This window comes from Panulirus ornatus, chromosome 65 (genome assembly GCF_036320965.1).
Source record: "Panulirus ornatus isolate Po-2019 chromosome 65, ASM3632096v1, whole genome shotgun sequence".
Taxonomy (NCBI): domain Eukaryota; kingdom Metazoa; phylum Arthropoda; class Malacostraca; order Decapoda; family Palinuridae; genus Panulirus; species Panulirus ornatus.
Genome location: NC_092288.1, coordinates 617,278 through 644,079, shown reverse-complemented (window position 1 = coordinate 644,079; position 26,802 = coordinate 617,278). Strand labels below are relative to the sequence as shown.

At 40.6% G+C, this 26,802-nt stretch overlaps 1 protein-coding gene and 1 long non-coding RNA gene across 4 annotated transcripts in view; one reads left to right on the top strand and one right to left on the bottom strand.

Annotated features, from left to right (window-relative positions):
- Nucleotides 1-26,802, top strand: part of LOC139746613 (uncharacterized) — a 257,343-nt gene that overhangs the window by 87,762 nt on the left and 142,779 nt on the right. For all 3 annotated transcript variants that reach the window (XM_071658030.1, XM_071658029.1, XM_071658031.1), the window contains exons 5-10: nucleotides 1,692-2,077; nucleotides 4,158-4,325; nucleotides 13,262-13,457; nucleotides 21,001-21,217; nucleotides 24,459-24,614; nucleotides 26,304-26,478. In XM_071658030.1, coding sequence (XP_071514131.1) covers nucleotides 1,692-2,077; nucleotides 4,158-4,325; nucleotides 13,262-13,457; nucleotides 21,001-21,217; nucleotides 24,459-24,614; nucleotides 26,304-26,478 — 1,298 coding nt within the window. The remainder of the gene's footprint in view (nucleotides 1-1,691; nucleotides 2,078-4,157; nucleotides 4,326-13,261; nucleotides 13,458-21,000; nucleotides 21,218-24,458; nucleotides 24,615-26,303; nucleotides 26,479-26,802) is intronic.
- LOC139746617 (uncharacterized) overlaps nucleotides 24,661-26,802 on the bottom strand; it is a 41,667-nt gene continuing 39,525 nt past the window's right edge. Inside the window, exon 3 of the long non-coding RNA XR_011712182.1 lies at nucleotides 24,661-25,157. This is a non-coding gene — a long non-coding RNA (uncharacterized lncRNA). The remainder of the gene's footprint in view (nucleotides 25,158-26,802) is intronic.

Here is a 26,802-nt window from a genome sequence, read left to right as displayed (position 1 = left end):
GGGCATGAAGGGTAATGTGGGTCATGATGAAACCTGGTTTATATGATGATGAGTCACACAGCCAGACCATACCATGTGGCACACGTACGGTACATCTGTTGGTATCAAGTGTAAGACTGAGGAGGAAGGTTACTTAGGTAAGTTGTTTAGTGCTTGGCTTACATCAGTGTTTATGTGTTTTGTCAGTGTTATATTTGTTATGGGAAGAGGCTACTGGGAGTGTGTTAGAGGTAAGGTTTTTAAATGTACCTGGAGGTTGGTGGTTACTTAGGCAGGTTTGCATGGGTAGGGTCTAGTGCTGCTTCATAGATTTGAATGCTGATCATATTGAGTTGGGAGTTTATTTGCAGGATCTTAGTTTTATTTTGAAGCTGTTGAGGGTTTTTGCTTGTGTGGCAGCCAGTGGTTGTTCTGAGTGCACTTTTTGATGTGGTTTGCAACTTTGTTGTATTTGCTTTAGAGAAGATGGTACACCAGGCAGGTGAGGCATAAAGTGGAGTGGATATATATTTTCTAGAGCATGTTGAGGGATTCTATTTTTTTTTTTTTCCAAATTTGAAACCAGTTGGTGTTCTTAGAGCACTTAGTATGTATATTGCTTTTGTATTGTTGTTACTGGTGTGAGGAGTGATTGTCATGATGTGTCATATGTGTTCCCAAGAAATGATGGTGTTATTCTGCTACTTCTTCAAGAGATTACATCATGTATGAAAATTCATCTTTAGAGAGGCTGTATGATAAGGAATTCAGTATTTTCAAAGGACTTTTCACTCTAAAGGAGTCTACATTTTCCTGCAACTGGAAGTAATGCAGCCATGGGTTGCAGAGCCTTAGAAAGAGGCCCTGGGTAACACCTGGACTTTCATAGAAACTGGTCCTGTGGTAATTATGAATGAAAATATTCCTGTTTTAGCGGTTATCCAACTTCAGAACTCCTTTTATGGGGTTCATGTGCTTTGCAAATGCACTCCATGAAGGAGCAGGGTAAGGTGGGATCATTTGGAGCAGTAAGATCCTTAACGCTGCTGGATTCCTTTCATCACAGTATTACTATTTGCAAGTAGAGCCAGAGAACAGTCTTCTCTTAGTATATGTTTCTACTAATCTATGTGACTGCATCTGTGTTTCACTGAATATCCACCAACTTGCTGTACAATTGTATTACTGTTCCTTAGTCTTCATCATGTCTGGAGTTGATGTGTGCTTTTTAACTCTAAAACATTGCAGCAGAGAGTGAGGAATGTGTTTTGGTGTCATGTCTAGTAGAATATGAGCTGGAAGGTCTTCAGGGGTAAAATACCAATTATGGGGATAGGAACATAGAATCAAAGGTCTAAATTCTTTATATGGAACTGCCAACTTAGTATCCACCATGCACCTTTAGAAAGACTGAACATAGTGATGTCTCAGAAATATAACCATATTGATGAGTATATCATCTGATTGCTTTTGCAGCTCAGACAAGATTTCACACAAATTATTCTTCATGTAAGGACTGTGTTGCCAGAATTAGCGGTTTATGGTGTTTTTTATACAAACTCTGATTATATGTTCATTGAACACCTTTATGTACCATGATAAGTAATTAGTTACATGCAAAATAGGATTTTTTTTTTCAACTAGTGTTTCTTAAATGGTGAACTTTTTATTAAAAGTGCAACTTTCTCTTGAATGAAAGTGACTTGTTTCAGGTTCAGGCTGGACAAAGATCAGGTGACGTATGGTTTACCAACAGCAGACGTTAGGGGAACAGTGTTGGGTGACCAGTGTCCAGTTGAGGTTGACTTCCCTTGCCAACCACGCAAGTATCGTGCTTTCAACGGCTACTGCAACAATGTACAGAACCCTCGCTGGGGCAATGCCATCACCCGATACCTTCGCTTTCTCCCAGCCAACTATGGTGATGGAGTGTCGGTTCCTCGACAGTCCTCTGGTGGAGAATTCCTGCCCTCAGCACGCAGCATCAGCCTCATCATCCACCGTGACCATGACACACCACACAAATACATGACAGCCATTGCTGCAATCTTCGGCCAGTTCATCTCACATGACCTTTCTCACACACCGCAGATGGCTGGTTAGTCTACCTGATCCAGTGATGATGTTGTTACACTGCTTTCACTTCTTCCTCACCTTTCTAAGAGAAGACCGTTCAGTAACATTCAACCTGTGTGAACAAACTATGGTCATGGGATGATTTGATTTTGCAAGGATCGACACAGTGTAGAGTCAGTTAATGTACCCCTGCTTTCCTTTTATACTTTTTTATGGCAGTGTGATTATTCTTTTAGCTGCAATATGTTTTTTAGCTCTAATACATATATAGATAACTAAAAAAAATTTTTTAACTTATAAAAAATGAAACTATCCCATCTCTCAATCGAGTTTACTGCCAAACATTTCCCACTCCATGTAGCTTCTATGCCCAGTATGTAATCACTTATTTGTAATTACTAGTTTGTATAGTTTGAGGGAAGTCCTTAATTTATTAGTCCTCATCTTTTGAACTGTCTTTACTATCAAGTAGGCTTATAAACATTTGCATATTTCTGGTATCCAAAATCTCGTTGCTTACTCTATTCCAACCATTCACCTCCTTTGCACTGAAAGAGTGCTTCTTTACATAAATTTATAATAATCCTCTTGAATAGCTTCTTTTCATGGCCTCTTGTTACTCCAACATTCCAACTCCCTAAGAACTGTTCACTTTTGATATCATACAACTGATTTGGAAACTTGAAACTGAAATCAGGTCACCCTTCTTTCTGTCTCTCTCTCTTCTCTATTATCATAGCTCATCTCTCTTAATTCAGGACCATTTTCGTTGCCCTTCTCTGAACCCTCTCATTTAGATCTTTGTACTTATTTAGGTGCAGTAACCAGACATGAAAGGCCTTGGTCTTATGTATGTTATGAATAGGTCACAAAACATTTTCTTAACCATATACTCAAATCCAGTTCCAATATTTGCCATATCTTCACGGGTTTTATTTGCCCTAGTATGAAGTACTGTTCCCCTATCTGAGGGGTTTATTCATTGATCTGCCCCTTGAGATTGGAATCCAAACTTTTCCAATTCATCAATTTTCCTGGGATCATGTCTTTGCAACCAGCTCTTTCTGTCTATCACAATGTTGATGCCCTTTTCATGTTTCCTAGTTACACTGCTCTTGTAAACTCTTTGCATGTGTCCCTGTCACCAAGGCTTGGACTCAGAGCATGCATCTGGTTTCTGCTTACCATTGTTTCTGTGTTGAGATGCCACACAAGGATTGACCAGTATGATACCTCCTTCTCTCCTCAGACAGCAAAACTTTGGAATTCTCTTTCATCTTTCTCTGTTTCTGTATATAACCTTTCTTCCTTTAAAAGTGAAGTTTACATTTACATTTACATTAAAAGTGAAGTTTAATTTCTCCATTCTTTTTCTCTTATTTTTCCATTTCACATGACATGGTCTTGATATTGCCTGTGTCATGTTGGTCACTTAAGAAAAAATAGTCAGTCTGTTTTACAGTTATACTGATGTGGAGCTCAGATGACAGGTCAGGTACATTGTTAACTCCTATGTTTCTTTAACATACCCCAACCTCCCCAGCCCCAGCATACCAAACACTCAGCCCTTTCTCCACATGCTGGCATTTAACTTCCTCCATCTCATTGCCTCCATATTTCCATTTAATGTTTCATTATTATATGTTAGCTTTTAGTTTACAGTAGGCAATTTCCCTTAGTTTGATATCATTCACATGTGCAGTCAGACCTGTCTACTAATTTGTTATTTATCTTCAGGTACTCCCTCAAATGCTGTGATTGAATTTAGACTTGTAAATCGTACCAATTCTTGTTTTCTTTGGCATTTATTTATGTTTTTTGTTATTCTTTAGCCTTTTATCATTAGTTGTGTTTCTTTAGGTTCATTCCCACCAGTCACCTTTACCTCAAGCAGTGATTTCTTGTTACCCTGTTCCGAAGCTTTGCTCCTCATTAATCGCACCATAGCCTTTTATGATTTCAACTCCTGTCCCTGAGCCCTGCTCCTTCATTGGATATACCCAATGTAAACATAACTTTTATCTCATTGTCTTTTTTCTCTGCCTTCATTACTTTCCATTCCATCACATATCCCATCATCTTACTCATTTTTTCTCTTTAAGGGTATATTGGACAGCGACTGCGATGTTGTGGAGTCAACTTCAGTGACTTCCATCCAGAATGTTACCCAATTAGGATACCAGATGAAGACCCAGTTTATGGTCCTCTAAGACAGAAATGCCAGGAGTATGTCCGATCAGGCACAGCTCCCAGAACTGGTTGTACACTTGGTGAGTGAGGATTTACTTTTTGTTTAAATGAAATAGAGTGTTAAGCAGAGTATTCCTGGGATAGGAGAAAAGAATACTGTCTAGGTATATTCTTCAAGCATAAAAGCAACTAAGAGTAGGATCAGCTTCTAAGAGAGGACTTTTCCTCTAAAGTTCAGTCATCTGTTCCTGTTGCATCCCCACTAACACAGGAAAGGAAAACATGTATGAAAAAAAAAATGATAAGAAGGACTTGTTTGACTTTGTATGCTCATTGGATTCATATGACTGTCCTCAAGCTGCTTAGTGCAGATAACCTCCATTAGTTAGCTATACATGCAAAGCCCACCAGTCATTCATACACTGTGTCCTGATATTAGTCTTTGTTGAAACTTGGCTTAGGTAACCATGTTGCATTATTGCTCTTGTTTAACCATATGTTATTTGGATTGTTAAAGCACTGTGTTTCTCCACATGGTGAAATACATGCTTTTGAAGCATCTGGTGCTTCTAAGAAAATATGAATGACACTAGTTGCAATATCCTTGAAAACAAGCTAAAGATGCTAATTTACATTGTGTAGATCCTGGAGAGAATGATTTATATCTTTTAAGCCATACAAACCCTTTAACCTTTACCATTTTGGTACATAATTGATTTTTTTGCATTCCAGTGCACAAAAAAGGCAAAATCTTTTTTAGATATTAATGAATAATTACACTTGAAAGTGATTTTTTTCATACAAATTGAGACTTGTCTAATTATGATATAGATCAGCTGAAAAAGGATTGATGATTAGGAATACATGTTTTAAAAAAAAGATGCATGCATTGGTATTTGTGAGTGAATAGAGTTGGGGGTTAATGGCCCTTACTGGATTATGTACTGATAGCTTGGCATGTAAAGGAAATTCTGTTGGATGTGAATGTGCTGAGAGGGACAGGTTAGTAAGATGTCTGGTCATTTCATGGTAGATATGATTGTGAAGGTTGATAAAAGTTCAAGAAAAGAGTAAATGACATGTGTGGGAAGAGATTGGAAAAACTGAGTGTAGAGAAAGGCTTTTGTTTAGAGATACCAAGAGAGACTGGGTGAAGAATGACATTAGATGAGAGAAAACAAAACTAGGGGAGTGGATGAGGGAAGCATTTCTTACATGTTCAGGTGAAGCATGTGGCATGCAGATGGGATGTGAGCATTTGAGAAGTGCAGTGTGTGGGAAAACAAGAAAGGTAATCTGTTAGTGAAAGGTTTATGGGTGACATTTGCAGAGAAGGAGAAAGTGATTGGAGGTGTTAGAGAAAGCAGCAGTAGATCAAATGAAAAATGGAGCTGAATAAAAGAGGACATATGAGTGATAAGGTGTTAAATGTGTTTCGATGATAGAGTGGCAGATGTAGGGTGTTTTGTATGGGATGATATGTGAAGTGAGAGAGTCATGGAGAGTGGTTTGGAAAAGAGATAAGAGGTGGTGAAAGCCTTGCATAAGATGAAATATGGCAAGGCAGCTGGAGTGGATGGTATAGCAGATGAATCTATTAAGAAAGGAGGTGACTGTGTTGTTGATTTGTTGGGAAGAATTTTCAGTGTATGTATGGATCATGATGAGGTGAGTTGCTAATTCATTGCACATGGCTAAATTTACTTTGCATACTATCGGGAAAAATAAAGAGAAAAGAAAGTTCATAAGTTGGGGTGCAATGCCCTTAATAATGAACAAGATTGGTATGTGTTATTTGTGTATGGAGATGATGGAAAACTTATTGAGTGTATGAATCAAAGACTAGATGCAGCAGCATATTTCTCTAAGTAATTCAATAGTAATCCAGGTGTCTCTTTGAAGATTCAGAAAATGAGGAAGGTGAATCATCGTCCAATTGAATTTTTAAAGCAAGTTCTTTGATTGAGAAGCAGAAGCATATCCTGAAGTTTTAAAGCCTGTAATTAATTGAGGGATGAGGTTACTTGCTATGTAGGGTCTTCACTATTAGTGAAACTGGCCTCTTTTGGAAGGAAAAGAACCAGTAGAACTTACATATATCCTGAAGAAAAGTCTGCATCATGACTTAAGGAAGCAAAGGATTAGTTAACTGTTTTCAGGAAGCCAATGCAGATGGAGAATTTAAGCTGATGCCCTAACTTGATTATCATGACAGAAATCCAAGGGATAAAAAGGGATTTACCAAGTATTCTTTCTCCGTTGCATGGTAACCAAATAAGAAGGCATGGATAACTAGGAAGATTTTCAAAGATGTTCATATTATATTTCTGCCCTGCTATAGAAAAATATTACAACCAAAAGAACATCACATATGGAACATTGTTGCCCCACAGCAAGTCACCTACTCATCCAGTCAATATGAATGATTATTTGTCCATCCCCATTAGGAGTGAATATGTTACCAAAGAACACAATAACTTTAATTCAACCTTTGGATCAAAGCTTAATCTCCATCTTTCATTTTTATTACCTGAGGAGAACATTTCCTCAGATTATTCATGAGACACGGAGAGAGAGGATCAGTCAATGGTCCAAGAATTCTGGGAAAATTACATGCATGCATTAAGAACATTTGGCAACTCATGGGTTGAAATCAACAGTTAAAACAGAAAGGCGCTTAAAAGAAGATATAGCCTGAATGTGTGCATTCTTTTCATGCATTTGATTCCCAAGGATCTGTAATCCAAAAATTTTTAAACTCACATAGTATGAGTTTCTGTAATATCAAGAAAGGTGATGTGGTTGAGTTCTTTGACTCGCACAGTGAAGTCATCATAAATGAAGAAGTGGTTGAGTTCTTTGACTCGCACAGTGAAGTCATCATAAATGAAGAACTGGTTAAGGTGGGGAGGATGATTGGAGCTTCATGGGATGATGAGGAGGGAGAGAAAAAAAATTAGAAGAAATCACTCATCAGTTAACAACAAAAAGTGCAGTCAATTTTTCAAGAGATAGACTCCAGGGAATACAAAGGGAATGAATTGTGGAATGGTAGAGTGGGTGAAACGAAATACTTTGAGTGGTATGGTTGTATGGAAAGAGTGCAAGACAGACAGGTAGCTTACAAGGATAGTGTATGGTTGCACAATTAAAGGGGTTGGTCTGAGGAGACCACCTGTGACATGGAGAAAAGAGATTAGAGAAACTGTGAAAGTATGTGTGGAATGGTGCATGCGAGGGAGACATGTATGGACAGGGATAAGTGAAGACTCTTTTTCCCTGGCCACCCCTTTGATGGGAGATCTTGGAGGGAATGGGTATCAGAGATATAGATGGATGGATAGATCCCAAGGGAAACCAGAGTTTCAGTGTTTGTAGGGATGTGGATCATTTAGTTGAATGCTGCTAAACAATTTACAGAGAGTGGCAAAAGTCTGTTGAGCACACTTCATTGGATAACTTCTTGAAAAAAGGAATCTGTCATTAACTCCAGTGATGAGAAAAAATAATCAATCGTCAGAATCTATTGTTATTACTCATATATCCAGTGATAGTAGTAATTAGGTGTTTACAGGCATGATCCATTATACTCATTCCAACATTGAACCCCACAACAAAAATTCTGTTAATGTCAGATTGTTACAAAAAAGTCATGTATTGGTGAATGTAAATTTCATTTTATCCACTATAATCTATATATGCTTTTATTTTTGAGTTAATTTAATATTTTTTATACTTCTGTAAAGGTTTTCATGAAATTTCTGTGTCTGGAATGCGTTCCCCATTATTTCATGTATTCCTATGGGAAATTAATATTTGTTTGGCATATCTTTAAACAACATGGCACTTTTGAGAAATAAGAGTTTGTTGTATGTGGAGAAGTTGGTAGTAGTTGGTAGACCACCAACAAACAGGGAGAGATTTACCAGTACTACCCGTCTGGGTATTGTAAGGGTTAGTGACAGCTGCATAGTGAGTCTGCACTCTAGTGGTTGTCAAGTTTGACTCCTCTGACCCTGGTAGCTGTCTTCATTCTGCCTCACCCACACATGGACTACTGGCATGCTGTCCACAATATACAATCTTTCTTTGTCATATATGACATTTGACAACACTTAACTCACGCTGCTCATTCTTTGTAACTTTAGATTTTCCTGCGGTGAGCACTTTGTGCTAGCCCTTTTTTTTTGGCAAAATGGTAGGAGCAATATATAGAAGTAGTACAGAGAAAAATTTAGGCAGGAGCATTTGGTAGAAACATTAGGTAGAAGTGTTAGTAGGTAGGAGCATTTGAGAGGAGCATTACTGCCGGTAGAAGCAGTCAGTAGGAACATTAGGTAGTACCATCAGAAAATATTGTGTTAGAGTTGCCCTCTGCCAGTGGCCTGTTAAGGATGAGACACTAAGGGCTAAGAAGTGCCACTGAAGTTTACTTGTTATGGAGATTTTTTGCTGTGGCCACCCCCTTTAGGAAATTTCATCTAGGAACAGGCATCAGAGATATAGCTGGATTGGGAGATGTATATGGTGATAACACAAAGAGTAACAGAATATTGCAGGCATTTGGACTTAATGTATTTTTTCCTTTGTAATGATAGAAGATAGAGAACATATGGACCAAGTTCATGGTTATGTAGTTGCATTTATGTGTGAGTGAGTGAGTTTGGAAACCTGTAGACTTAAACATTCATATCTTTTAGCTTTTATCATCTGGGTGATACTTATAATTGTTCTTGAAGGTAATTAAGCTAAGACTCAACTGCTCACTCTGAAAATGCATTTCTGGAAATTAACATTGTCAGTAAAGGAATGATTCATTTTCTTGTTTTTGTGCCTTGGTTTGATAATGATAAACACAGACTAATCTACATATTCAAAATATATTTTTTTTTATTTATTTTGCTTTGTCGCTGTCTCCCGCGTTTGCGAGGTATCGCAAGGAAACAGACGAAAGAAATGGCCCAACCCACCCCCATACACATGTATATACATACACGTCCACACACGCAAATATACATACCTATAAATCTCAATGTACACATATATATACACACACGGACACATACATATATACCCATGCACACAATTCACACTGTCTGCCTTTATTCATTCCCATCGCCACCTCGCCACACATGGAATACCATCCCCCTCCCCCCTCATGTGTGCGAGGTAGCGCTAGGAAAATACAACAAAGGCCCCATTCGTTCACACTCAGTCTCTAGCTGTCATGCAATAATGCCTGAAACCACAGCTCCCTTTCCACATCCAGGCCCCACACAACTTTCCATGGTTTACCCCAGACGCTTCACATGCCCTGATTCAATCCACTGACAGCATGTCAACCCTGGTATACCACATCGATCCAATTCACTCTATTCCTTGCCCGCCTTTCACCCTCCTGCATGTTCAAGCCCCGATCACTCAAAATCTTTTTCACTCCATCTTTCCACCTCCAATTTGGTCTCCCACTTCTCCTCGTTCCCTCCACCTCCGACACATATATCCTCTTGGTCAATCTTTCCTCATTCATTTTCTCCATGTGCCCAAACCATTTCAAAACACCCTCTTCTGCTCTCTCAACCATGCTCTTTTTATTTCCACACATCTCTCTTACCCTTACATTACTTACTCGATCAAACCACCTCACACCACATATTGTCCTCAAACATCTCATTTCCAGCACATCCACCCTCCTGCGCACAACTCTATCCATAGCCCATGCCTCGAAACCATACAACATTGTTGGAACCACTATTCCTTCAAGCATACCCATTTTTGCTTTCCGAGATAATGTTCTCGACTTCCAAACATTCTTCAAGGATCCCAGGATTTTTGCCCCCTCCCCCACCCTATGATTCACTTCCGCTTCCATGGTTCCATCCGATGCCAGATCCACTCCCAGATATCTGAAACACTTTACTTCCTCCAGTTTTTCTCCATTCAAACTTACCTCCCAATTGACTTGACCCTCAACCCTACTGTACCTAATAACCTTGCTCTTATTCACATTTACTCTTAGCTTTCTTCTTTCACACACTTTACCAAACTCAGTCACCAGCTTCTGCAGTTTCTCACATGAATCAGCCACCAGCGCTGTACCATCAGCGAACAACAACTGACTCACTTCCCAAGCTCTCTCATCCACAACAGACTTCATACTTGCCCCTCTTTCCAAAACTCTTGCATTCACCTCCCTAACAACCCCATCCATAAACAAATTAAACAACCATGGAGACATCACACACCCCTGCCGCAAACCTACATTCACTGAGAACCAATCACTTTCCTCTCTTCCTACACGTACACATGCCTTACATCCTTGCTAAAAACTTTTCAATGCTTCTAACAACTTGCCTTCCACACCATATATTCTTAATACCCTCCACAGAGCATCTCTATCAACTCTATCATATGCCTTTTCCAGATCCATAAATGCTACATACAAATCCATTTGCTTTTCTAAGTATTTCTCTGTGGAAGGTATTAAGAATATATGGTGTGGGAGGCAAGTTGTTAGAAGCAGTGAAAAGTTTTTATCGAGGATGTAAGGCATGTGTACGTGTAGGAAGAGAGGAAAGTGATTGGTTCTCAGTGAATGTAGGTTTGCGGCAGGGGTGTGTGATGTCTCCACGGTTGTTTGATTTGTTTATGGATGGGGTTGTTAGGGAGGTGAATGTAAGAGTTTTGGAAAGAGGGGCAAGTATGAAGTCTGTTGGGGATGAGAGAGCTTGGGAAGAGAGTCAGTTGTTGTTCGCTGATGATACAGCGCTGGTGGCTGATTCATGTGAGAAACTGCAGAAGCTGGTGACTGAGTTTGGTAAAGTGTGTGAAAGAAGAAAGTTAAGAGTAAATGTGAATAAGAGCAGGGTTATTAGGTACAGTAGGGTTGAGGGTCAATTCAATTGGGAGGTGAGTTTGAATGGAGAAAAACTGGAGGAAGTGAAGTGTTTTAGATATCTGGGAGTGGATCTGGCAGCGGATGGAACCATGGAAGCGGAAGTGGATCAAAGGGTGGGGGAGGGGCGAAAATTCTGGGAGCCTTGAAGAATGTGTGGAAGTCGAGAACATTATCTCGGAAAGCAAAAATGGGTATGTTTGAAGGAATAGTGGTTCCAACAATGTTGTATGGTTGCGAGGCGTGGACTATGGATAGAGTTGTGCGCAGGAGGATGGATGTGCTGGAAATGAGAAGTTTGAGGACAATGTGTGGTGTGAGGTGGTTTGATCGAGTAAGTAACGTAAGGGTAAGAGAGATGTGTGGAAATAAAAAGAGCGTGGTTGAGAGAGCAGAAGAGGGTGTTTTGCAATGGTTTGGTCACATGGAGAGAATGAGTGAGGAAAGATTGATCAAGAGGATATATGTGTCGGAGGTGGAGGAAACGAGGAGAAGAGGGAGACCAAATTGGAGGTGGAAAGATGGAGTGAAAAAGATTTTGTGTGATCGGGGCCTGAACATGCAGGAGGGTGAAAGGAGGGCAAAGAATAGAGTGAATTGGAGCGATGTGGTATACCGGGGTTGACGTGCTGTCAGTGGGTTGAATCAAGGCATGTGTATGGGGGTGGGTTGGGCCATTTCTTTCGTCTGTTTCCTTGCGCTACCTCGCAAACGCGGGAGACAGCGACAAAGCAAAAAAAAAAAAAGAAAAAAAAATTCTTCAAAGCAAACACCTGATCCACACATCCTCTACCACTTCTGAAACCACACTGCTCTTTCCCAATCTGATGCTCTGTACATGCCTTCACCCTCTCAATCAATACCCTCCCATATAATTTACCAGGAATACTCAACAAACTTATACTTCTGTAATTTGAGCACTCACTCTTATCCCCTTTGCCTTTGTACAATGGCACTATGCACGCATTCTGCCAATCCTCAGGCACCTCACCATGAGTCATACATACATTAAATAACCTTACCAACCAGTCAACAATACAGTCACCCCCTTTTTTAATAGATTCAAAAATGTGTTGTAATTCAAGGATTTTGGCCATATCTCTGCTATCAATCCAAACTCATTTGATTTTTCTTGGCAAGTCCTTTAACTTATGTTAATGTTAAAACCCCTCCTTTTACTTTCCTCATCTTATTTACATATTCTTTGGTGGGAGGGTGACAAGCTTGGTCTGCTTATTCCATGAATTGACAAAAGCTTTCAGAATCCAAGGAAGAAAGTGAGTAGGAGAGACCAGGGAGTAGATGGAAGAATGGAGTGCAGAAGGCTTCAGGGCCAGAAAATTCGGGATTGTGAGAGGATGCTTTGGTAAGAAAGAATCAGAGCATTATGGTAGGCTGTATAGGAAGATATGTGCTGAAGATGGACTAAATCAAGGCATGTGAAGCATTCAAGGTAAACTAAAGAACAGCATGTGGGGCTTTGCTGTGGACTGGTTTTGATGCATCATACATTACAGCTTGAGACTGGATGCATGCAAATGAGACCATGTATTGGTTTTTCTTGATGCTGCCTCTCAGAATAGGAAAGGCAGTTGATAAAGGAAATTTCTGAATATTCTCTTTATTCACCCTTATGGAGTATTCAGTTATGCTACACCTTTAGCAGCATGAGCACATGACATAATGTTAGGAGTACATAAACTCTTCGATTTCTGTCTTTCTACGATGCTCGCCCCATTCTGTAATTATATCTTCCATATTACTTGCTGTTGCCTGTTTACATGACTTTATATTTGTTTTGATTGTACATGGGAACCATATTATGCAACATTCTCTGAGTTTCTCACATTTTCCTGTACATAAGAACCTTATTATACAACATTCTCTATGTTTCTCAATGTTTTCCTTTACATAAAAATCATATTATACAACATTCTCCGAGTTCCTCAACATTTTTCTATTCATAAGAACCACATTAAACAACATTCTCTGAGTTCCTCAACATTTTACTTCACATAAGAACCATATTATAACATCTTTTGAGTTTCTCAACATTTTCCTGCAATATTTCCATCTCGTGGAGTCTCTGTTCTCCTGAATATCTTGGCTTCATTTGTGCAGGTCCACGGGAACAGATCAATCAAGTTACATCATTTATTGATGGGTCAGTACTGTATGGGTCCAGCAAAGAGGAATCAGATGACCTGCGAGCATTCACAGGTGGTCTTCTCAAGGTGCAAAGAGGACCAGCTGGCACACAGATCCTCATAGATGATGACAACCAGATTGACTGCAAGGACTCTTCTAGCAGATTCAGGTAGGGTGCTACATGTATTTACAGGTTAAAAATATGATTTCATAAGATTTTGCTTCCCAGCTTGTCGGTAAACTTAGTCTCTGTATATGAGTGTATGGGCCATTCTTCATCTGTTTCATGGCACTACCTCGCTGACACGGGAAACAGCGATTATGTATAATGATAAGGAGATTTGTGTAAGGAAGTACCAGGAGAGACTAAGTACAGAATGGAAAAAGGTGAGAACGAAGGATGTAAGGGGAGTGGGGGAGGAATGGGATGTATTTAGGGAAGCAGTGATAGCTTGCGCAAAAGATGCTTATGGCATGAGAAGTGTGGGAGGTGGGCAGATTAGAAAGGGTAGTGAGTGGTGGGATGAAGAAGTAGGATTATTAGTGAAAGAGAAGAGAGAGGCATTTGGACGATTTTTGCAGGGAAATAATGCAAATGACTAGATGTAGAAAAGAAAGAGGCAGGAAGTCAAGAGAAAGGTGCAAGATGTGAAAAAGAGGGCAAATGAGAGTTAAGGTGAGAGAGTATCATTAAATTTTAGGGAGAATAAGATGTTTTGGAAGTAGGTAAATAAAGTGCGTAAGACAAGGGAACAAATGGGAACAGCAGTGAAGGGGGCTAATGGGGAGGTGATAACAAGTTGTGGTGATGTGAGGAGATGGAGTGAGTATTTTGAAGGTTTGTTAAATGTGTTTGATGATAGAGTGGCAGATATAGGGTGTTTTGGTCAAGGTGGTGTGCAAAGTGAGAGGGTTAGGGAAAATTATTTGGTAAACAGCGAAGAGGTAGTAAAAGCTTTGCAGAAGATGAAAGCCAGCAAGGCAGCGGGTTTGGATTGCAGGGGAATTTATTAAAAAAGGGGTGACTGTGTTGTTGACTGGTCGGTAAGGTTATTTAATGTATGTATGACTCATGGTGAGGTACCTGAGGATTGGCGGAATGCTTGCATAGTGCCTTTGTACAAAGGCAAATGGGATAAAGGTGAGTGCTCATATTACAGAGGTATAAGTTTGTTGAGTATTCCTGGGAAGGGAGGGTATTGATTGAGAGGGTGAAGGCACGTACAGAGCATCAGATTGGGGAAGAGCATTGTGGTTTCAGAAGTGGTATATGATGTGTGGATCAGGTGTTTGCTTTGAAGAATGTATGTGAGAAATACTTAGAAAAGCAAATTGATTTGTATGTAGCATTTTTGGATCTGGAGAAGGCATATGATAAGAGTTGATAGAGATGCTCAGTGGAAGATATTAAGAATATATGGTGTAAAGGTAAGTTGTCAGAAGCAGTGAAAAGTTTTTATCGGGGATGTAAGATATGTGTACAAGTAGGAAGAGAGGAAAATGATTGGTTCTCAGTGAATGTTGGTTTGCGGCAGGGGTGTGTGATGTCTCCATGGTTGTTTAATTTGTTTATGGATGAGGTTGTTAAGGAGGTGAATGCAGGAGTTTTGGAAAGAGTGGCAAGTATGCAGTCTGTTGTAGATGAGAGAGCTCGGAAAGTGAGTCAGTTGTTGTTCGCTGATGATACAGCGCTGGTGGCTGATTTGGGTGAGAAACTGCAGAAGTTGTAAAGTGTGTGAAGGAAGAAAGCTGAGAGTAAATGTGGATAAGAGCAAGGTTTTTAGGTACAGTAGGGTTGAGGGACAAGTCATTTGAGAGGTAAGTTTGAGTGGAGAAAAACTGGAGGAAGTGAAGCGTTTTAGATACGTGGGAGTGGATTTGGCAGCGGATGGAACCATGGAAGCGGAAGTGAGTCACTGGGTGGGGGAGGGGGCAAAACTTAGGGGAGCGTTAAAAAATGTGTGGAAGTCAAGAACGTTATCTTGGAAAGCAAGATAACGCTAGGAAAAGACGACAAAAGGCCCCATTCGTTCACACTCAGTCTCTAGCTGTCATGTATAATGCACTGAAACCACAGCTCCCTTTCCACATCCAGGCCCCACAGAACTTTCCATAGTTTACCCCAGACACTTCACATGCCTTGGTTCAATCCATTGACAGCACATTGACCCCGGTATACCACATCGTTCCAGTTCACTCTATTCCTTGCACACCTTTCACCCTCCTGCATGTTCAGGCCCCGATCACTAAAAATCTTTTTCACTCCATCTTTTCACCTCCAATTTGGTCTCCCACTTCTCGTTCCCTCCACCTCTGACACATATATCCTCTTTGTCAATCTTTCCCCTCTTATTCTCTCCCTGTGACCAAACCATTTCAAAACACCCTCTTCTGCTCTCTCAACCACACTTTTTTGTTACCACACATCTCTCTTACCCTACCATTACTCACTCGATCAAACCACCTCACACCACATATTGTCCTCAAACATCTCATTTCCAGCACCTCCACCCTCCTGCGCACAACTCTATCCATAGCCCACACCTCGCAACCATACAACATTGTTGGAACCACTATTCCTTCAAACATATCAATTTTTGCTTTCCGAGATAATGTTCTCGACTTCCACACATTCTTCAAGGCTCCCAGAATTTTTGCCCCCTCCCCCACCCTATGATTCACTTCCGCTTCCATGATTCATGGTCAGGTGCCTGAGGATTGGTGGAATGCTTGCATAGTGCCATTGTACAAAGGCAAAGGGGATAAGAATGAGTGCTCAAATTACAGAGGTATAAGTTTGTTGAGTATCCCTGGGAAATTATATGGGAGGGTATTGATTGAGAGGGTGAAGACATGTACAGAACATCAGATTGGGGAAGAGCAATGTGGTTTCAGAAGTGGTAGAGGATGTGTGGATCAGGTGTTTGCTTTGAAGAATGTATGTGAGAAATACTTAGGAAAGCAAATGGATTTGTATGTAGCATTTATGGATCTGGAGAAGGCATATGATAGAGTTGATAGAGATGCTCTGAGGAAGGTATTAAGGATATATGGTGTGGGAGGCAAGTTGTTAGAAGCAGTGAAAAGTTTTTATCGAGGATATAAGGCATGTGTACGTGTAGGAAGAGAGGAAAGTGATTGGTTCTCAGTAAATGTAGGTTTGCGACAGGAGTTTGTGATGTCTCCATGGTTGTTTAATTTGTTTATGGATGGGGTTGTTAGGGAGATGAATGCAAGAGCTTTGGAAAGAGGGGCAAGTATGCAGTCTGTTGTGGATGAGAGAGCTTGGGAGGTGAGTCAGTTGTTGTTCGCTGATGATACAGCGCTGGTGGCTGATTCATGTGAGAAACTGCAGAAGCTGGTGACTGAGTTTGGTAAAGTGTGTGAAAGAAGAAAGTTGAGAGCAAATGTGAATAAGAGCAAGGTTATTAGGTACAGTAGGGTTGAGGGTCAAGTCAATTGGCAAGGGGCAAGTATGCAGTCTGTTGTGGATGAGAGAGCTTGGGGGGTGAGTCAGTTGTTGTTCGCTGATGATACAGCGATGGTGGCTGATTCATGTGAGAAACTGCAGAAGCTGGTGACTGAGTTTGGTAAAGTGTGTGAAAGAAGAAAGTTGAGAGCAAATGTGAATAAGAGCAAGGTTATTAGGTACAGTAGGGTTGAGGGTCAAGTCAATTGGGAGGTAAGTTTGAATGGAGAAGAACTGGAGGAAGTGAAGTGTTTTAGATATCTGGGAGTGGATTTGGCAGTGGATGGAACCATGGAAGCGGAAGTGAATCATAGGGTGGGGGAGGGGCGAAAATTCTGGGATCGTTGAAGAATGTTTGGAAGTCAAGAACATTATCTCGGAAAGCAAAAATGGGTATGTTTGAAGAAATAGTGGTTCCAACAATGTTATATGGTTGCGAGGTGTGGGCTATGGATAGAGTTGTGCGCAGGAGGATGGATGTGCTGGAAATGAGATATTTGAGGACAATATGTGGTGTGAGGTGGTTTGATCGAGTAAGTAATAATAGGGTAAGAGAGATGTATGGAAATAAAAAGAGTGTGGTTGAGAGAGCAGAAGAGGGTGTTTTGAAATGGTTTGGTCACATGGAGAGAATGAATGAGGAAAGATTGACAAAGAGGATATATGTGTCAGAGGTGGAGGGAATGAGGAGAAGTGGGAGACCAAATTGGAGGTGGAAAGATGGAGTGAAAAAGATTTTGAGTGATTGGGGCCTGAACATGCAGGAGGGTGAAAGGCGTGCAAGGAATAGAGTGAATTGAAACGATGTGGTATACCGGGGTTGACGTGCTGTCAGTGGATTGAACCAGGGCATGTGAAGCATCTGGGGTAAAGCATGGAAAGTTGTGTGGGGCCTGGATGTGGAAAGGGAGCTGTGGTTTCGGGCATTATTGCATGACAGCTAGAGACTGAGTGTGAACGAATGGAGCCTTTGTTGTCTTTTCCTAGCGCTACCTCGCACACATGAGGGGGGATGGGGATGGTATTTCCATGTGTGGCGAGGTGGCGATGGGAATGAATAAAGGCAGACAGTGTGAATTGTCTGCATGGGTATATATATATATATTTTTTTTTCTTTCATACTATTCACCATTTCCCGCATTAGCGAGGTAGCGTTAAGAACAGAGGACTGGGCCTTTGAGGGAATAACCTCACCTGGCCCCCTTCTCTGTTCCTTCTTTTGGAAAATTAAAAAAAAATGAGAGGGGAGGATTTCCAGCCCCCCGCTCCCTTCCCTTTTAGTCGCCTTCTACAACACGCAGGGAATACGTGGGAAGTATTCTTTCTCCCCTATCCCCAGGGATACATATGTATGTGTCTGTGTGTGTATATATATGTGTACATTGATATGTATAGGTATGTATATTTGCGTGTGTGGACATGTATGTATATACATGTGTATGGGGGTGGGTTGGGCCATTTCTTTCGTCTGTTTCCTTGCGCTACCTCGCAAACGCGGGAGACAGCAACAAAGCAAAATAGATAAATAAATATATATTTTTTTTTTTTTGGCTTTGTCGCTGTCTCCCGCGTTTGCGAGGTTGCAAGGAAACAGACAAAAGAAATGGCCCAACCCACCCCCATACACATGTATATACATATGTCCACACACGCAAACTATACATACCTACACAGCTTTCCATGGTTTACCCCAGACGCTTCACATGCCCCGATTCAATCCACTGACAGCACGTCAACCCCGGTATACCACATCGCTCCAATTCACTCTATTCCTTGCCCTCCTTTCACCCTCCTGCATGTTCAGGCCCCGATCACACAAAATCTTTTTCACTCCATCTTTCCACCTCCAATTTGGTCTCCCTCTTCTCCTCGTTCCCTCCACCTCCAACACATATATCCTCTTGGTCAATCTTTCCTCACTCATTCTCTCCATGTGCCCAAACCATTTCAAAACACCCTCTTCTGCTCTCTCAACCACGCTCTTTTTATTTCCACACATCTCTCTTACCCTTACGTTACTCACTCGATCAAACCACCTCACACCAAACATTGTCCTCAAACATCTCATTTCCAGCACATCCAACCTCCTGCGCACAACTCTATCCATAGCCCACGCCTCACAACCATACAACATTGTTGGAACCACTATTCCTTCAAACATACTCATTTTTGCTTTCCGAGATAATGTTCTCGACTTCCACACATTCTTCAAGGCTCCCAGAATTTTCGCCCCCTCCCCCACCCTATGATCCACTTCCGCTTCCATGGTTCCATCCGCTGCCAGATCCACTCCCAGATATCTAAAACACTTCACTTCCTCCAGTTTTTCTCCATTCAAACTCACCTCCCAATTGACTTGACCCTCAACCCTACTGTACCTAATAACCTTGCTCTTATTCACATTTACTCTTAACTTTCTTCTTTCACACACTTTACCAAACTCAGTCACCAGCTTCTGCAGTGTCTCACATGAATCAGCCACCAGCACTGTATCATCAGCGAACAACAACTGACTCACTTCCCATGCTCTCTCATCCCCAACAGACTTCATACTTGCCCCTCTTTCCAAAACTCTTGCATTCACCTCCCTAACAACCCCATCCATAAACAAATTAAACAACCATGGAGACATCACACACCCCTGCCGCAAACCTACATTCACTGAGAACCAATCACTTTCCTCTCTTCCTACACGTACACATGCCTTACATCCTCGATAAAAACTTTTCACTGCTTCTAACAACTTGCCTCCCACACCATATATTCTTAATACCTTCCACAGAGCATCTCTATCAACTCTATCATATGCCTTCTCCAGATCCATAAATGCTACATACAAATCCATTTGCTTTTCTAAGTATTTCTCACATACATTCTTCAAAGCAAACACCTGATCCACACATCCTCTACCACTTCTGAAACCACACTGCTCTTCCCCAATCTGATGCTCTGTACATGCTTTCACCCTCTCAATCAATACCCTCCCATATAATTTACCAGGAATACTCAACAAACTTATACCTCTGTAATTTGAGCACTCACTCTTATCCCCTTTGCCTTTGTACAATGGCACTATGCACGCATTCCGCCAATCCTCAGGCACCTCACCGTGAGTCATACATACATTGAATAACCTTACCAACCAGTCAACAATACAGTCACCCCCTTTTTTAATAAATTCCACTGCAATACCATCCAAACCTGCTGCCTTGCCTGCTTTCATCTTCCGCAAAGCTTTTACTACCTCTTCTCTGTTTACCAAATCATTTTCCCTAACCCTCTCACTTTGCACACCACCTCGACCAAAACACCCTATATCTGCCACTCTATCATCAAACACATTCAACAAACCTTCAAAATACTCACTCCATCTCCTTCTCACATCACCACTACTTGTTATCACCTCCCCATTTGCGCCCTTCACTGAAGTTCCCATTTGCTCCCTTGTCTTACGCACTTTATTTACCTCCTTCCAGAACATCTTTTTATTCTCCCTAAAATTTAATGATACTCTCTCACCCTAACTCTCATTTGCCCTCTTTTTCACCTCTTGCACCTTTCTCTTGACCTCCTGTCTCTTTCTTTTATACGTCTCCCACTCAACTGCATTTTTTCCCTGCAAAAATCGTCCAAATGCCTCTCTCTTCTCTTTCACTAATACTCTTACTTCTTCATCCCACCACTCACTACCCTTTCTAATCAACCCACCTCCCACTCTTCTCATGCCACAAGCATCTTTTGCGCAATCCATCACTGATTCCCTAAATACATCCCATTCCTCCCCCACTCCCCTTACTTCCATTGTTCTCACCTTTTTCCATTCTGTACTCAGTCTCTCCTAGTACTTCCTCACACAAGTCTCCTTCCCAAGCTCACTTACTCTCACCACCCTCTTCACCCCTACATTCACTCTTTTTTTCTGAAAACCCATACAAATCTTCACCTTAGCCTCCACAAGATAATGATCAGACATCCCTCCAGTTGCACCTCTCAGCACATTAACATCCAAAAGTCTCTCTTTCACGCGCCTGTCAATTAACACGTAATCCAATAACGCTCTCTGGCCATCTCTCCTACTTACATAAGTATACTTATGTATATCTCGCTTTTTAAACCAGGTATTCCCAATCATCATATATATATATATATATAACTGATGAAAGTTAATGAGCCAGTCCAATTAATCTTTTTTTTTTTCAAGACCATGACTTCCTTTATCGTAATGTATTTTCTCTATCCATAGGTGCTTTAAATCTGGTGACGTACGAGTGAATGAGCACATTGGTCTGTCATCTGTGCACCAACTGTTTGTACGTGAACACAACCGCATTGCCTCATTCTTGGCAAAACTCAATGCCCACTGGACTGATGAACAGGTTTTCCAGGAGGCACGACGAATTGTAGGGGCCGAACTTCAGCACATCTCTTACACAGAGTTCCTCCCATCCATTCTGGGACAGGTAAAACTTGAGCTCCATAAGAAATTTCATAATAAATTTTAAGGTATCAAGGTTTCTTGGGGGCTTTATGATTTCATCTTAAATGTAGGCCATTTATGTTCCTTCTCAGGTGAAGTCTAAGAATCTTATATTTTATCCCAGAAACACAGGAAGTGAGAAGGATTTGTTAGTGTTTTCTCACTTAAGGAATGATATCTCGATATTTTTGAGGTGAGATAAAAGATTAGTGTCTCTTACTTTGGTTCCTCTTAGGTTAGGTATAATTTTTCCTCATAACTTTCAAAATGAAGAAATCAGAGGCTTGGGTTATTTTCAAGTGAGTTATAAGGTTTCTATGATTTTTATATCAGTTTGATACAGCTAATTTACTTTATTTTATATACCATATGTGTAGGGATGACAGAGTGATGTAAATTCATCTCAAGTAAGGTGTGAGGATCCCTCTTCTCCTCTAAGTATGAGATGAATAATTTGTATAACCAATGGAGGATATGTTTAAAGAGTTCCTAAAAAGTGGTGAAGAGGGCTTGGTGCAAATGCAGCTCCAGAACAAAAGTTCATCACATGATGAGTTCACTATAAACTAATTTTTGTAGAACTGCATGTTGCAAGAATGAAAGACTGATTTTATATTTTGATTATGATTTTGTAATGGATGAGTTGAGAGGGCAGATGAGAGTTTCTTGAAATAGTTTGGACATATGGAGAGAATGAGTGAGGAAAAGTTGACAAAGAGGAAATATGTGTCAGAGGTGAAGGGAACAAGGAGAAGCAGGAGACCAAATTGGTAGTGGAAGGATGGAGTGAAAGAGATTTTGAGCAATCGGGGCCTGAAAATACAGGAGGGTGAAAGGCATGCAAGGAATAGAGTGAATTAGAACAATGTGGTATACTGGGGTTGACATGCTGTCAGTGGACTGAACTAGGGCATGTGAAACATCTGGGGTAACCATGGAAAGGTCTGTGGGATCTGGATGTGGATGGGGAGCTGTGGTTTCATTGCATTACACATGACAGCTGGAGACTGAGTGAGAACGAATGTGGCCTTTTTGTCTGTTTTCTTGGTGCTACCTCACTGAAGCAGGGGGTAGCAATTCTGTTTCATGTGGGGTGGGATAGTGCCAGGAATGGATGAAGGCAAGCAAGTAGAATATGAACATGTGTATATATGTATATGTCTTTGTATGTATATGTATATGTGTATATGTTGATGTGAATATGTATGTATATGTGCATGTATGGGCATTTATGTATATTATTTATTTATTTATTTTGCTTTGTCGCTGTCTCCCACGTTATGAGTGGATGGGCCATTCTTCATCTGTTTCCTGATGCTACCTCACTCTCATGGGAAACAGGGATTAAGCATAATAGATATACGAATATTAGCAAGGTAGCATTCCTGAACAGATGATCAGGGCCTCTTAGAGGAATTTTTTCAAGGCGTACAAAGAATATTTAAACTAGGTGGTACAAAGAAAGTTTTAACCGAGTAGTACAAAGAATATTTCAATTATGTAGGCTCACACAAAATGTGAACACTAGACTTCAATATATGCAAACATTTTCTAAGATCCCAGGAAATTTCTGGGCTCCCTTTTGGACCCCCGGGCCCAGATACAGTGTATCCCCTGCACCTTTCCCCCTCATTGACTTTGCAGATGACTGAGCCTTAGAGGGAAAACTCCTCACTTTGCCCCCTTCTTTTGGAAAAGTAAAACTGAAGGGAGAAATTCCAGCTCTCCCTCTCTTCCCCCACAACTATCACCACCACACACACATATACACACACACACACACACACACACACACACACACACACACACACCTGTTCCTTTTAGTCACCTTCTATGACACGCGGGGAATATATAGGAAGTATTCTTTCTAACCCATCCCCAGAAGTGGAAGGATGGAGTGAAGAAGATTTTGAGTGATCAGGGCCTGAACATGCAGGAGGGTGAGTTGTGCAAGAAATAGAGTGAATTGGAATGATGTAGTATATCAGGGTCAATGTGTTGCCAGTGGACTGAGCCAGGGCATATGAAACTTCTGGTGTAAACCATGGAAAGGTCTATGGGGCCTGGATGTGGATAGGGAGATATGGTTTTGGTGCATTACACATGACAGCTAGAGACTGAGCGTGAGCGATTGTGGCCTTTTTTTGTCTGTTTTCCTGGCACTACCTCGCTGATGCCGGGGGTGGTGATGCTGTTTTTTTTTTTTTTTTTTTTTTTTTGTGTGTGTGTGTGTGTGTGTGTGTGTGTGTGTGTGTGTGTGTTGGGGGGGGGGTGGCACTGGGAAAGGATGAAGGCAAGCAAATATGAATATGTACATGTGTATATTTTTTTTTTTTTTCATACTATTTGCTATTTCCCGTATTTGCGAGGTAGCATTAAGAACAGAGGACTGGGCCTTAGAAGGAAAATCCTCACCTGGCCCCCTTCTCTGTTCCTTCTTTTGGAAAATTAAAAAAAAACGAGAGGGGAGGATTTCCAGCCACCCGCTCCCTCCCCTTTTAGTCGCCTTTTACGACACGCAGGGAATACGTGGGAAGTATTCTTTCTCCCCTATCCCCAGGGATAATGTGTATACATATATATATATATATATGTTTGTGTTATCCCTGGGGATAGGGGAGAAAGAATACTTCCCACGTATTCCCTGCGTGTCGTAGAAGGCGACTAAAAGGGGAGGGAGCGGGGGGCTGGAAATCCTCCCCTCTCGTTTTTTTTAATTTTCCAAAAGAGGGAACGGAGAATTGGGCCAGGTGAGGGTATTCCCTCAAAGGCCCAGTCCTCTGTTCTTAACGCTACCTCGCTAATGCGGGAAATGGCAAATAGTTTGAAAGAAAAAAAGAAATATGTTTGTGTATGTATATGTGTATATGTTGATATGTGTATGTATGTATATATACTTGTATGTGCATGTATATACATTTTTTTTTTTTTTTTATACTATTCACCATTTCCCGCGATAGCGAGGTAGCGTTAAGAACAGAGGACTGGGCCTTTGAGGGAATATCCTCACCTGGCCCTCTTCTCTGTTCCTTCTTTTGGAAAATTGAAAAAAAAAAAAAACGTGTGTATATGAGAGGATGAGTCTTTCTTCATTTGTTTCCTGGCACTACCTTGCTGACACAGGAAATTGCAATCAAGTTTAATAGTGATAATGGTATATATTTTTTTATTTTCCATTCCCTTCATGATATCTGATGAACTAACTGATGAATCATCATCCATAGGGCATTGTTGAGAAGTATGGGTTGTCATTGCAGTCATCAGGGTTCTTTTCTGGTTACGACATCAACATCAATGCAGGTATTGCCAATTCAGTGGCTGGGGTTGCCCTGAGGTTCGTCGCTTCCATGATGCCAAACACTGTTGCCTACTATGATAATGTAAGTGACCTACCCAGCCTAGTTTTATGGATGATCATTTTCATAGATATGTTCTTTTGGAATTTGTCAGTTGTTATGCACCACAGACAATGCCACTCCAAAGTTAGGGGATGAAATTAAACACAGGACGAAAAACTATGTACATTAAAAGAAACAAATAATGTAAAAAGCGAGTAATCATTTACAGGGCACAAAAAGTTACTTTAAACATAATCCAAATATGTTTTCAAACCAAGAAACTTCTATAATAAACATAATTATAAGAATGACAATACTAGTACACTTTACACAGGCAAATATAGACCAACTAAATTAACAGTACAATACAATGCATTACAATGCAGTGGCAACAAATTATGGGCAAGAGAAAATCATACTGCTTACTGGGACCATCAGCTTGAAAGAATTAAGAACACAGCACCACTCGGGGTATTTATAGGAAGAGGAAACTAAACAGGGTCAGTTCTGATTGGTTGACAAAGAGATGTATGCAAGTGAGATACTGACATCACCTTAGCAGGCCCACATCTTGACTGTGATTGGCTAGAAATAGAAAACAAAAAACATGTGTCATCCCTATACTTAGCTCTGACATAAATGAGAACTGACATCATGTGATGGCTCATTGGTCACCTACCAGCTGTCACACCACTCCACACACTCAGCTGAGGACATCTACTTGTTTCACAATACTATGTCGATACAATATAATACAACCCAACACACACAGAACAACTCAATTCTATAACACTATATAAATACCTAATAGTACTTGCCTACTTGTAATGTACAGGGGAGGAGTTCTAGACTCATGGGGCCTCATCCTTGAAATTTCTTTTACTATTATGCAACTTTTTGATCTTCTGTGTACATCACATCATGAATCATAACACTGTTTATTACATCCATTCACTATTCTAATGCTGTAAAAGTGCTTCTACACATCTGTACTTCCGTGCTTCTATGTATAAATTGTTTACTGTCACCATCTTCAAACTGGTTTACAGACTTAAAGGTTGTGATCAGGTCACTCCTTACTGCTCTCTTCTGTTGTGAACAAATTTCAGGCCTCTAACCTATCCCTGTAACTCGTCACTCTTAATACTGGTACCATCTTTGTTACCTTCCTTGTTTAGTTCCTTGCACATTTTTGAGTGTGATGACCAAGTTTGAGAAGCATATTCCAGTTTTGGCTTAATGGAGGATATGAAAATGTTGTTCAGTATATCCTTTTCCATGTACTTGAGTACAAATATATTTGCCAGCAAGCAGTTTGTCTTCTTTCTTATTCTCCCAAGTTGAGACTCTGGTAGCAGGTTAGGAGGGTTGTCAACTCCTATTGTCTCTCACACATTTCCTGCTTGATAACATTTAAGTTAAGGCCCTCTTTCACCATTTTCTATCCACTTAGCATTACACACACACTTTGTGAGCAATTAAGTATTTTAACTTAAAATGTAAACTTTGTACCATTAGCAAGATGTGTCCTCTACAAACTTAACTGGCTTATATAATGATTGCAGTTCGGGTATGCTATGTTTATTAGAATTCTCATTAGTACAAAATCTCTCAAGTTATATCTTCAGAACTGGAAATGCACAGGGCTTTACAATGAGAAACTTCTTAACATCTTGCCATGACCAAAAATCCATTCTTTTTTCAGAACTAATGTATATTTTCTTCCTTCAGGGCAGAAAAATTAAGGAGCGTCCTATTACTGACACGTTTTATGCCCCATTTGATCTGTATGAACGGGGCAAGTTTGACCAAGTCATAGAAGGGATGATCAGTGCCCATGCTCAGAATGAGGATCCAGCCATCTCAGATGCCATGACCAACAAAATGTTTGAAGACCCCAAGACAGGTGAAGCAAAAGTCCATTGGTGCTTTTTTGTAAAGGGAAGTGGCTGCTGAGTAAGGGAAGGAGTGTTTATAAATGGGAATAGATTGATTGGGGAGAAGGAAGTGCTGTGAGAGATAAGCAGTTTTTAATTGTGAAAGGTTGCTAGAGAGGGTTACTGCTGGAAAGAGGAACTCTTGGGTAAAGAAAATTACCAGGTGAGGGAACATTTCCCTATGGTAAGCAAAGTTTGCTTTAGAATGATTCGAAAGGGAGGCAGTCATTCAGATTCAGAAAAGAGACTTCTAAATGATATTTGGGTTAGTTAAGAAAGGAGGGCCAATAGTT